General features: G+C 32.7%; 1 protein-coding gene across 5 annotated transcripts in view; it reads left to right on the top strand.

Annotated features, from left to right (window-relative positions):
• LOC143245146 (rho GTPase-activating protein 39-like) overlaps positions 1–12,682 on the top strand; it is an 80,612-nt gene extending 67,930 nt beyond the window's left edge. For 4 of the 5 annotated variants that reach the window (XM_076491124.1, XM_076491127.1, XM_076491129.1 and 1 more), the window contains 2 exons: positions 396–654; positions 6,129–12,682. In XM_076491124.1, the coding sequence (XP_076347239.1) occupies positions 396–654; positions 6,129–6,323 (454 nt within the window). In that variant the 3' untranslated portion in view covers positions 6,324–12,682. The remainder of the gene's footprint in view (positions 1–395; positions 655–6,128) is intronic. The other variant, XM_076491126.1, reaches the window with a different exon arrangement.
• Positions 12,683–13,024: the final 342 nt, after the last annotated feature.

A 13,024-nucleotide genomic window follows, 5' to 3' on the forward strand; every position in this document is an offset into this window, starting at 1 on the left:
AGTTTATTACATAGGATCATATATAAAAGGCAAATGTTTACTAATTGAATAGCTCCAACAATTTGATGTGATTACTAACTACTGGGCTTCTGATAAACTTATAATTCTTCATGGGAAATGTATACTTCAAGCATTTTATCAGTTTGTGCCCAGCTTTCCCAAGTAATAAATAAAGTACAAAACAGATAAAAATGGAATGAAAATAAATAGTTAAAACATGGTGTTGATGTCATATTTTAACCCTAATAATACTAGGTTAATACTGGTGAAACCTCAACACATTCCAACTGTTTTTTCAGATCCTGTGTTTAGTTGCCTCTTTGCCTTATTCATTAACAAGATGTATGTGATACCTTTATAACTTCAAACATTTTTACATAATCCTGTAATTCTAGGGTACCAGGAGACATTGATGAAGTAAATGTTATGAAGTTGAGAATGGACCAGTGGGAAATGCCTGAGTGTAATGACCCACACGTCCCTGCATCTCTTCTGAAGCTGTGGTACAGAGAACTCTATGAGCCTCTTATTCCTGATAAGTTCTACAATGAGTGTATAGAATATTGTAATGATCCAGAAACTGCTTTGAGTATTGTGGAAAAATTACCTAAAATCAACCAACTAGTTTTATCCTACTTGATAAGATTTTTACAGGTAAATCTTATGGTTCTGTTTGCTGCATAATGGTTGAATTCAGACTACATTGCTGATATTATGCTGGTGTGAATAATATAGCTTTCATACATATAATGCTGCTGTTTGAATTATGATGTACATGACATTTGCAGGGAAATATTTAAGTTTCTAAAGAGTATGGTTTAGTAACAAAATTTTTAAAAAACAGCTTCTAAAGTCTGTACTTTCCAGAAAATTAATAGTTTATGATGACAAGAAACCCACTTGAAATAAAAATATGTCTCAGAATGGCTGGCATGGGTATTAACACTTTTATTGATAAAGAGAGAACAGTGTTTCAACCTTCCTAGGTCATCTTCAGGTTATGAAAGAAAGAGTTTGAATGTGACCTTTGCTGGACACATGTTTTAGGGACATTTATACTTTGGAATCTTGTGTGTAATCTGTGCATAAACACTCGACCCTGTCCTCTTTAGTTGTACATGTTTTGCAGTTGGAACCACAACACACTCCTATTTATTTCCCATTCCAATCCTTATCTAGTTGTTTCTGTCCCCCTTCCAGTGGTTTCTCATCTCATCATTTTACTCAAGGTTCTGGTACAGTGGGAGTTTGACAGTATCATATTGTTACCCTTTGGTGATCTTTCACAACAGTTTCATGAGTTTTCAAGTTTTACCAAAAGCACTTGTTCTTGTTTTTCTTTGCCCACCTCCTTTGTCTTTAGTACCCTTTTCCTTCCCCATTACATGAGATTCTGCCACCATCCTTTGTCTGTACAAGGTGGTACAAGAGTTTTTGTCTCTACAGGCCATTGTACCTGTTCCTCATCTTCCTCTAGGGTTTTGCTGATTTACATATCCAAATATTTAGTCACTCATGATTCTCAATTCAGTTTATTCTGCACAGGGTGGTTTCTTTGTTTCATACACTGACTTCTGGACTTTCTTCAGCCTTGTATGTTTTGTCAGGCATTTAGAGCATTTGTTCGTTACTCATATACTCTCGGGATGTACCTTCCTCTTTCTTTTGTCAATTGGGTTTTTTTTTGCTCATTCTGAACAGGAGTTCATCTGTTACCCTTATAAGCTGTTCCCAGAGGTGGCTTTCATGGGCCATTGATCAAATTGGAGAAATCCATACTGCAACTTATCCAGTATCTTGTCCACTTGGGTATTTTTTTATCCACATCTGAGCTGGACCTGCTCTTCTCCTCTTTGACTTTGTTTGATAGGTTTTTCATTTGATCATAGCTTACAAAGTTTTTTCACTTTTAGGGATATGATCTTCCATGGTAGCACATATCCTCTTAGGCCAGGTTCATATATAAGCTCTTTCATGGACTTTTCACAGCCAGTGAAATTTCATATGGATCCTTTGTTGGCTGTTATTACCCTACCTCCTACCCTTGTCATTGATCATTGTTGATGGTTAGATATGACTAACATCTTAGGAGATGGTGCACATCGGTTGATCAACTGGTAGATTCTTGGTGTTTGGTCTGCAGCCAGAAAGTCTTATCCTATCAACCTCCTGGAGCTTCTTGCCGAAAGTAATGCTTTGGTTTATTTTCTTCACCTGTCCAGAAATTATCTGATAATGATCCATTCCAAGTTTTTCTCAGTGGTTGTTTATCTCAATCACCAAGGTGGCACCAATTCTTAAACCTTCTGTATTCGTACATTGGATCTTCTTTTCAGGCCCACACACTTGGCATTCCTTTCATTGCATGTTATGTATCTGGTGCTTTCACTTTCTTCATGAAATTAATTCTTGTCCAGACAAAATTTATCAGAGGTGGTGGTCTTTCAATCCATTTGTTTTCTAGTGGCTTTCACCTAAGTGGGATACTCCTCACATTGAGGCTTTAACTGCACCCTTTAATCACACTTTGTTTTAGTTTTGGTCTCTGGTTCCTTATCATCTTGCTCTGGTTATCAATGTTTACAGCCAGGATTTAACCTATACATCCATCTATCCTCCTGTTCTTCTTCTCTGGGTAATCGTATTCCATTCAAGTTCAATCCTTCTGGTAGCTTTCTCATGGCTGTCTCGTTTGTATATTTTGTGGCTTCTTCAGATTTCTCTTCCATTACCTTTTCATCTATTTTAATCCCATCTTTGTTGCCCTCAATCATTGATGTTTCATCCAAACCTTCCTATCTTGTCTTTGTGCCTGGTTTTGCTCTAATAATTATCAAGGTGATCCAGCTTCTCCTGGTGGTTAACTCCTTATCTGGCTTGTTTCATTCACCCCTCCTACATGGAAATTTCTCCATGTGGATTGAATTTTTCCATCATTGCTTTCTGAGTACATAATTTTCCCTTGCTTAATCCACGTCACATGGATTTATTTTCTTGAGTTTTGAAACAAAAGTCTTCTGTCTTTTTGGTCTTAGATTTTTTGGACAGTCCTGTCCCACACCATTCATTTTTCCTGATGCTGCAGGTAAGTACCTCTTCTACACTTTGCTGTGAAAGTGTTCTTTCCAGATTTGTGGTTTTCCATGTTAGGCTACCCTTCTAGATGGGGAGGTTAATGTGGCTCTATGCTGCCTTGCTTTGCCTACATTTGATCCACTTTCCCAGTGTTCCTTGTTTCATATTTCCTTATGTCTTCCTTCATTCCTTTTATTCATCTGTGAATGTCAGTGGTCTGTACTCTTTATCCTTCTATATCTACTTTCTCTGGACCATATTTCCACCCTAACATATCAGCAGCTCATGAGGGTAATTCATCCATTTAGTTGCTTTCCCTTCCTACCATTTCACACCTTTATCCTTGTTCTAATCCAGATAGACTTTTGTGTCCTGTACATGTTCTTCTCTGTTATATTGCTTGTATGGCTTCTTTCTGTTTGGTCTGTTCCTGCCTCTTTATTCCTTGGAAACTGTACTTTTTGTGTTCTCTCTCCTCCTCCTTCACTACTTGGGTTTATATCTTTATTTGATTGGCTTCCTGCTCTTTCTGATCTTCTTCCTGCAATTTTTTCTGAGTGTTTTCTCATCCAGTTCAACACTTTACATTTCCATTGGCATTTCATCTTAGTTACCCTTTGGGGATACTTCTTCCTTTTGGCATGTGGACTACCAATTCTATGTTCATCTCACAATATTTGCATCAGATTGAAATTCTATTCCTTTTCAGGTTATCATCTTCTGCCTCTAGCCATTGTAGAATATCAAAATTCAGTGTGATTTTCACTGAGTAAATTACTTTTTCTTTCACAAATGTTCATTGTTTGGATTCTGCTTTATGACAAGTGGTACCTGACCATGTATTCTTTAACTGTTCAAATCTGCTCTCTTAAGCCGTGTTGACTTTTATATTATAATTCCATGGCCACACTGTGGAGATGGGGTATTCCACAAGATTACTTTTAGGTTTATTCTAACATTAAATGTGCTTTATAAGTTTCCAGTCTAGGACCATACCCACCAATAGACTACATGGTTAAAGCAGAATGGGATAGCTGCCCATTCCTGCAATGAGAATAAATTGGTGTGATCTGCTTTAGAAAATAGGGTTTTCTGGTCACCCATTGCACTTTGTCAGGTATTGTTCTTCTGAACTTTCCACCATGTTTTAAACCTCCCTGTTTTTCTAGCGATGTATGAGAGTTTTTAACCACTCTTCTAGTCCCAAGCTGCTAGTGTGGTGGACTCTGGAAGCATCTTCCTAAATGGGTTAATGAAATATAGGAAGAACTATAAAACTATTCATCTGAGACCAGGATGGTGGTGTTCTGTTGGTGTAGATGACATGATATTCTCCAGTATGAAACATAAAAACAGTTTGGAGTGAGACATTAAAATTGCAGTTCACCCCTTTGATTGGGATCCCTCATCCTACCCCCATGTGAATATCAGTTCCAAGTAGCCAGGTTTTGGATTTAGAGGCGAACCAATCAATGCAGGTTCTCACACACATGTTACAGATGTCAATATTCCTCCATCATTTATATTCTATCAGTGTTGTGGAGGTAATTGCAAATTTTTATGGGTTTTTTTTCCCTTCATTTGCCCCTTGACGTTTTTTATTCTGAGGATATTAATGTGCTAGGAGTGGTTCCAGTCAATTTCACCTTTGAGAAAGGTAGACATCTTTATAATACTGGATGTTCCGGATCAACCTATCAACTTATCTATTCACATGTGCCTTCATGAGTTGAAGGGTACTAGATTATTGCTGGTCTTATGAACTTGAGGTGAAGATAATGTGATCCTCTTTCCTACTCCCACATGGATGTTGGTTCCCAGCAGCATGGGTTTTGTATATAGTTTACTTGCCATATATGGCCTGTCATGCCCTAGCCACTACACCTATGGGTGCACTATTTTCATTTTACCCACCTTTATAATTTCTAGGGTTAAGTTTCATAAATACTGCATGCTTTGGATCACTTTCTGGTCATAGTTTTTTCCAAGTGTACTCCTCTGTTTCTCACTCATGTATGCAGTAATTTTCTATGATGGGTAAAGATTATACCTGATTAAGAAGTGGTACTGTTCTCCACATAAGATTTTTGAAACATGACTGTCTCATCTTTGGGAAGTGTCCATCAGATGCTTTCAAAGGATGCTTCTTTCTTTCCCTCACACCAGTTCCTCCACCTGTTCAGTGTGGGATTTTAACTATTGATATGAGCAGATGTAATGTACCATGTCAAAATTCATAATTTTTTCTACACTAAAAACATATTTCTGATAGGAACTTACCTCCTCTTACACTTTTTAAGATCCTTCCTCCCCACTGAAAACTGGTGCTTCCACCTCTTGCCAATATTTTAAGTGATAGTTCAGTAGAATTGAATAAATGGAGGGGAAATAGAAAGCTTGTGGCATGCGTAAAAAATATTTTTGCATATAGAGGCAACAGTGAACAAAAATAGATATTTATGTAAGAGGATGTAGATACCTATCAGAAATACATTTTAATGTAGGAAAATTATAACTTTCATCGAAATGCCAAAATATATGTGAAGGCTTCAAACAATCATTTAGAATCCTGTTTATTTCATATCGAAGGCTTAGTTCTTGTCTTTGACAACATGTGATTTTATCAGTAACAAACAAAGAAGTTTAGATATTATATAATTTTAGAAAATACACATACAAGTAATTGTGACATCTTGATACATTTTTGTCACATTAATGACCTTTGTTTTTAAATTGGAAATTCTAATTATTTTAATTCATCACTACTAAAATTTTAAGATTTATTCTGTAAAACGTTTTATCTTTTCTTTTATTCACAATATAGTTGATGAATGAATTTTTCATATTCTTTATTACAGAATTTGACAAACTTGTCTCTGCAGTCTTCTCGACTTAAAACAGTACATTAGAAACAGCATCCACATTTATGGATATTTCTGTAATAATACAGTACAAATTGAAGACTTATATAAGTCTTTCCAGGATTTTATTTTTAGAATGCAGTATCAATATTTTCTTTAGGAATTGGAAAGTTAAGGACTTTTGTTTTTCAGGTTTTTGCAGCTGAAGAAAATGCTTCTGTGACCAAAATGAATGCAGATAACCTGGCTATGGTTATGGCCCCAAACTGCTTACGTTTTATGTCTGATGACCCGAGGATTATCTTTGAGAATACAAGAAAAGAAATGGTCTTTGTGAGAACATTGATTCAGAATTTTGATACAAGTTACATGGAAGGAATTATCTGATACCTCAAGGATACAGCAACTTATAATGTAAAGTGATTGCTTATATAAACAGAAATTATTTATGAATATAGTAAATTAAATTATACAATAGTAGTTTTTTATGATGCTGATAGTAGTAACATTATTCTGTGAGGTTTGTGATGAGACTTGTGAGCTTATATGAAATGTCTTGTTGGTGAGCTTACATGAAATGTCTTGTATTATTCGTTAATACAAGAAATAGCAATTAATTAAAAAAGTAACAGATTTCTTTAAGTATTTTTTTCCATCAAACCAATATAATGTATTTCTTTTAACTGGTCTCTATAACATGTTTGCTGCCAATTACAAATTAACTTGTAGTTGGCAGAGAGTTCAATGTTGCCAGGTATGAGATGACTCGTGGCAACTTCTTCTAATGTCGAGCATCTTATTTTCTTTTTGGTGCCAAGAGTTAACATTTATATTTTGACATCATTTGACTTAAGATAGTACAAGGTATCTTGTATAGTGGTATAAAATTACTTTACAAAATACAGAACCTTCTTGTTTTACTGCAAGGCTGTAATAAGAGTGTACCAATTTTTCTTTTATTATATTAACTAACAAATATATAAATTTCTTGTAACAAAAAAGCCGTGTTTGGCATAAATCACCTTACACAAAATCTTCAAAAAAATTGTAACAAAAGAGTATTTTAATAAACTCTGATAAAAATTGCATTTTTTTGAAGCAATATTTGACATAGCTGGCTTTACAGCACAAATTGCACATGCACATTGTGTTGCCCTTTTTTCATTGTGCACACTAGGCATGGTTTGGTAGGTCTTGCTTTCTTTTCCATTAATGAATAGAGTCTGAGTAATGAAAACTTGTAGAAGCAGGATTCTCAAGAGGGATAGTTTTTTTTTTTGACATATAATCACTCACTAAGTGAATTACAACTAAGCAGCTCCTTAGTTCACTTTTGCTTCAGGCTGGCTCTGTTTAGAGTCACTATGAGATTGCTCGTCGTTGGCACATAGAAAGAAAAATCATTTACATTTTCCACATACGAGGTAACTCGTAGTGCATTATTATGATTTGTCACGTCATAGAAGGCATATTTATACATACTTATAAACATTAGAAACATCTGTGTTGAGAAATGTACGAAAAACCTAATTTGCAAATAAGACTAGAAGCACAAAATACTGTACAGCAGCAAATGTGATAATGTTCTGCTAAATGCATACTGTAGTTTAGTAGTTTAAAAAGATAGGCACCAGTGCTGAAGCCACTTATGCGTACCCTAGTTAGCACATTTTCTACCAGAATTTGGCTATAAGAAATATGTATCATATTTATTTTCTTTTTACAGATGTTTACTCTTAGAGTAAATAAGTTTGGTTCCTTCAAGATAATTCTTTATATTTCCATGATAGGATTTATTAGACACCTGAAATTTTATTACACATAACATTTCCATAATCATCATGTAAGGATAATAACTGTTAGACACATTCTTTCATAATTTATTTATCAAAAAGATAATTCTGGTGCATAGAATAAAGAGATTCTTAAGAGTAAGTTGTGGAATCCCTTGTTCTTTTTATTTTTGTTGTTTGTTTATTTTAATTTTTTGCTTATTAGCAATTGTTTTTGGCAAGAAAGAGCTACAGAAAACACACTAGTGTTGTTTAGGTTATACTTTTCAAATAACTTGAAAATATCTTCTGGCTGTGGTATTATTGACTGTTTAATTTTCATCAGTTGATGACCTTATACTCTACTCTAAAATAACTTAAAAAATGTGGAAGTTTGTTATAAGGTGTTACATTGCAGTGGATTCTGTTCAAAGTATTGGACCAGTAACATTAGTTGTTCCTTCTCAGCTATGATATGACATAGCTAATGCAGTTCCAGTTATTTTAGTAAGCAAAATAAAATAATAAAGGAAATAACAATCATTTCATCACAATAAAACTATAGAAAATACTTCATTTTGTAATAAAACGTTTGGCTTAAGTTTCATTAGGTTTGATACTATAAAAGTCTTTACTGTTAATCAGAGATGTTTCTAGTTGCTTAAAAGATTTGGAGATCAGGCACATAGGCATGGAATTTTCACACTTCAGTATGATAGTGTCTGCAGTTTTCTATTTTGATTTTTGAAGATGCTATCTAAGAATGCAAGGTTGGCTCCATTTGGCAATACTTAGCAACACCTGTATACTGTGAACAGCATTAATATTTTATATACATTTATTTAGATATGCATTTCTTTTTGTATAGTTTTTATCTGTGAGTAGATATTTTTGCTGTGAAGCAAACATAAAAATAGCCATTAAGAAAAAAAGCATATTTTTAAATATTTAAATCAAAGTTTTCGTTTGGTGCTTCCTAGAGTGGGAAGATTTAGGATGAGTGTACTTCAGTTGAGTAAAAACGTGTTGTGTGGCAAGTTTTATATTAACAACTTGTATATATTTTCATTTTTTCATAATAATGTTTCATATATAAATATATGTTATTAATAATGAGAGTATTTATAAAACAGGAAGCAAAAGCTAATAAGAAATGTGAATTCCTAAAAGTGTTTCAAGTTAATGAACTTTTATTTATGTTGCTCAAACGTCATTTACGTTTCTCCTTATAATCACTGTCATCACAGTTATTATTAGAAGACTAAACCTTACACTGCTTATTTCGATTTTCTCAGTAAATGTTTTATATTATGGGTCTACTTTTTTGTATTACTTTAACCTGCATTACTTATACAGTCCATTTGAAATATAAAATACACTGTTAAAAACCAACTTAACTGAAGCATGGGTGAGAGTGGACAGAATATAGAAGCACTTTGATCTTTGTTTGTTAGTAATTGTTTCCTCTTAATGGAAGCAACGCTCACAATGCTCGGATTGGTCAATTCAATCTTCTTGTTTATAGTATCCTCTATTGTTATTTGTTATTGTTCTGATTTATGTAATTTGCAAGATATTGGTGAATTAATTCGTTTTATTCTGAATATGAGGATCATGTATTTACAATCTTCAGTTATGTCAGAATATTGTTTTAAAAAGTTTTAGCAAAACCTATTTCCTGATACATTTTCTAATTAAAATTTTAGACCACAATGTAAGCAGATATCTTATATATGTGGAAGTTTGAAGTGCAGTTATTTTATTAATTTTAGAAGAATATTTTAAAAACCTTACAATACTTTGAATTAAGAAATCAGAAAAAAAGAAATTCGAGAAATATTTTGTCCAGCACGTCTTGTGTATTAGTGATACAACAGTATTCACCAATACACTTAATAAAATAATGGTGAAAGTGTTATGAATTAGCTGTATTTTTTTTATAATTAAAACAGGAATTCAGTATAAAATAACTTCTACAAATAAGATTTAAGCCAATGTACGTGCGTGTGCCAAATTTTTTCAAATTTGTACTTTGTCTAACCTTTTTCCAGTTAGTTTTTTAGTGGAATGTATTAATTCCAAAGTAAAACAACAACCTATTTTTCAATGGAATCATTTTGTAAAAGCTAAAATGTACTCTCTTAATTAAGATTTAATGTTATTGAGATCTGTGAGAGTCAGAGGCATGAATTACAACTAATTAAACAGAAAGAAATGACATACTGCAATATTTACGTATTGTAATGTAAGAGAGAAACTTGCTAGTTTATTCATGACTTTGATGGATGGATGAATGAGTGAGACAGAAATGAGTGACGTATGAGCTCATAACTTCTCGAGATGAAGAGCAAGAAGAAACCAAAAAAACAACTGAAGTACAGTGATTCAGTGACAACAAACGTATTCTGTTTTATTAAGACAGAAATTTTTTATTTCGATGTTTTTCAATTACTATTATAAAACTGATTGTTAGTTAACAAAACAGTACTTTCTAGTATGTATTAAAAGTTTCGTTTTTAAAAATGAACTTCTTGTTTATGTGGTTCATTTTAACTTTTTGAAAATTAAACACAAAAATATAATTATTTGTGTCAATTAATGTTTTTGTATGTATGTGTGTGTGTTTACTCAATAGGTATTTAGGAATTTATTTTTTGGGGCACTCAACTGGTTCTCAAAATTGAAGATCATCTGAGTAAAGACATTATACCTAGATAACCATAGTGAGTGTTATGTTGTAGATCAGTTAGCAGTTCAGGGTAATAAATTGCAGTGACAAAGAGGCAACTTTAAGAATACTGGTAAGTTATCTTTACATCAATACATCTATTGACAGTCTAATGACAGATGTAATGTTGGTCTGCTGTGTGACATTGGTATAAGTAAATCCAGAAAGGTATAGTAAATAGTTTCTATGCAGGAGTGAGAAACATACACAGAACTACTTGAATTACTGATTTGCAACATGCTGGTTGGCCACCTCGTATTGTAGATGAATAGCTTTAGGTTAACTAGTGCTAACTAATTCTTCTCTCATATTTCTTTACATCAAACAACTGTAATTAAAAACTCCAATCTAGAAACTTTCATTAAAATATTTGAAAGTTATAAGTGAACTTACAGATTGTAAGAAATATTTGTTTGCTGGGTTTCCAAGACATTTATTAAAGCTAGATACTTTGTTTTTGTTCTGGAGATTTTTCTTAGGGCTGAATATAATTTACTAAAGTGCATCCCATTTGGAAGAAAATCTGAATTAATATTCAGTTAGTGAAACTTTCTTTTACACAAGAACTATTTCCCAATTTCCAATGTTTCATGAGTTTTGTTATTATCTGTTTTAGTGATTTAATTTATTTTCAAATCAGTGTAATTTTAAATGTTAATTTAACCTTTAATATATATATATGAACATTTGCTGAAGTTTTGTACTATATAACTTAGTTCATTTCTGAAAACAACCTATAGTACTTGTATTTTATATTTCTTTATATTACAGGCTCTCTGATATTTTTGTAAACCTCTTTCCAATATAAAACTTTGATGCTTTCTTGATATTTTAGTTTTATATACTTTTGTGTGTGTGTTCTTGTGTTTTTGTTGGGTTTTTTTTCATGTGATCTCACTAAAACTCAAGTTTCACATCTTGCATACCAGCTCCTGATCTGACGTAGTTTGTACAGCTGAAATATATTGTTCAGATGTAATAAACACTGTATGTGTTACTAACCATTAGTAATGCTCTGTACTGCAGTCTCAGTGATGGATCTGTTATAACTTGAGACTTATTTTTCGTGATCTTACAAAACTTCTCTCTTTTAAAGCAGTGCGTTATTCACTGTCAGTGCTAACATTGTTGTTTTCTGAAAGAAACTGAATGATCTTTATTAATTTCATGCTCTATCATTAGGTCTGTTCACTGTGTGTGTGCATATGTATGTATACAGAAACAGAATTCTTACTAAAATATCCCTGCTCAAGAATCTAGTTAGCTTTAAGTCTTCAACTGCACAAAAGATTTTTGCACTGACATAATGCATAATTAAATATTAAAAGTATTATTTAACTTATTTCTTCTAGGCATCTTTGTGTAAAATTATTGTGTGTCAACTTAGAGTGATTCAACTTAATGACATTTTCGTGTTAACATTAATAAAATCAGTTTGCTTTTTAACAATCATAAAGCCCTATAATAAAACTAATTACATTAATGAATCATACCAACTTTAGAAATTTAATTGGTTGTTAATGTTTAGTTTTTAACAGTGGTGGAATTTTTTTCTTTTACCATTAGAAACCTGCCCATATGTACAGGGAAGTGGGGGTCTTGCCCAAGAAAACTGAAAATTTGGTTTGCGATTTGGTGCATATGCATGTCTTTTGAAAACTATTACATATGTGAAAGGGTTGTGAAAGGGTTTTTTTTATTGGTTGATAAAGGAAAGGGGTTTGGTAAAAAGTTTCAATCAGAACACAGAGGAGACAGGTAAAAGGAGAAAAACCTTATACTTTTTCCAACTACCTTCAAGAATGTGGTTTAGATCTTTTTTATGTTTTCACTCCAACAATGGTATCACAGCTCAAATCCACCATTGGTTGTTAATAATAAAAAAAAGCGTCTTAACAATAACAGTTTGATAAAATAAGCAAAAATGGAATATTTATAAAACAGAAATGCTTATGTATATAACAGTAATGAATAGAAGCTATCTTTTGTTTTACTGTGTAGTTTTACTAGAATTTAACTTATTGTTATAGCTAGCTTATTGTCCTTTTTTTTTTTGGTAAATAATGTACAGGTTAAGACGAGTGTACCTCAAAAGGAAATATTTATTTAATTGTGTTTTGTTTTTAGAGCAAAACAAATAAGTGTTATGAATAAATATTGTTATGAAGTACATTGAAAGTAGATTTTATCTTTGAGGAATACCTACACTTCTGTTGTAAGAATGAAATAAAATCAGTGAAGCTAAATTGTTTGGATGGAATTATTGGTTCGCCATATTCATTTACTTCCTCAGCAGTAATAACTGTATGTTTATATTCATCATAAAATTAATTGCAAAGCAAAATATTTTACCTTAATGTAATGAGAACTTTATGTTAAGTAATGTGTTCAATTTGGCAAACATCCTTCACAAAATCTTAAAAATATTATTTTATGATAGAACAAAGTTGGAAAAATATATGTGTAAAAACGGCTGGTATGGATAGAGAAAGCTCTATGCAGAGAAACGAACAACGTTTCGACCTTCGGTCATCATTAGGTTCACAAAGAAAGAAGGAGGTAACTGACCGGAAGCTGATCAATGTTTG

Source organism: Tachypleus tridentatus, chromosome 2 (assembly GCF_004210375.1).
Source record: "Tachypleus tridentatus isolate NWPU-2018 chromosome 2, ASM421037v1, whole genome shotgun sequence".
Taxonomy (NCBI): Eukaryota; Metazoa; Arthropoda; class Merostomata; order Xiphosura; family Limulidae; genus Tachypleus; species Tachypleus tridentatus.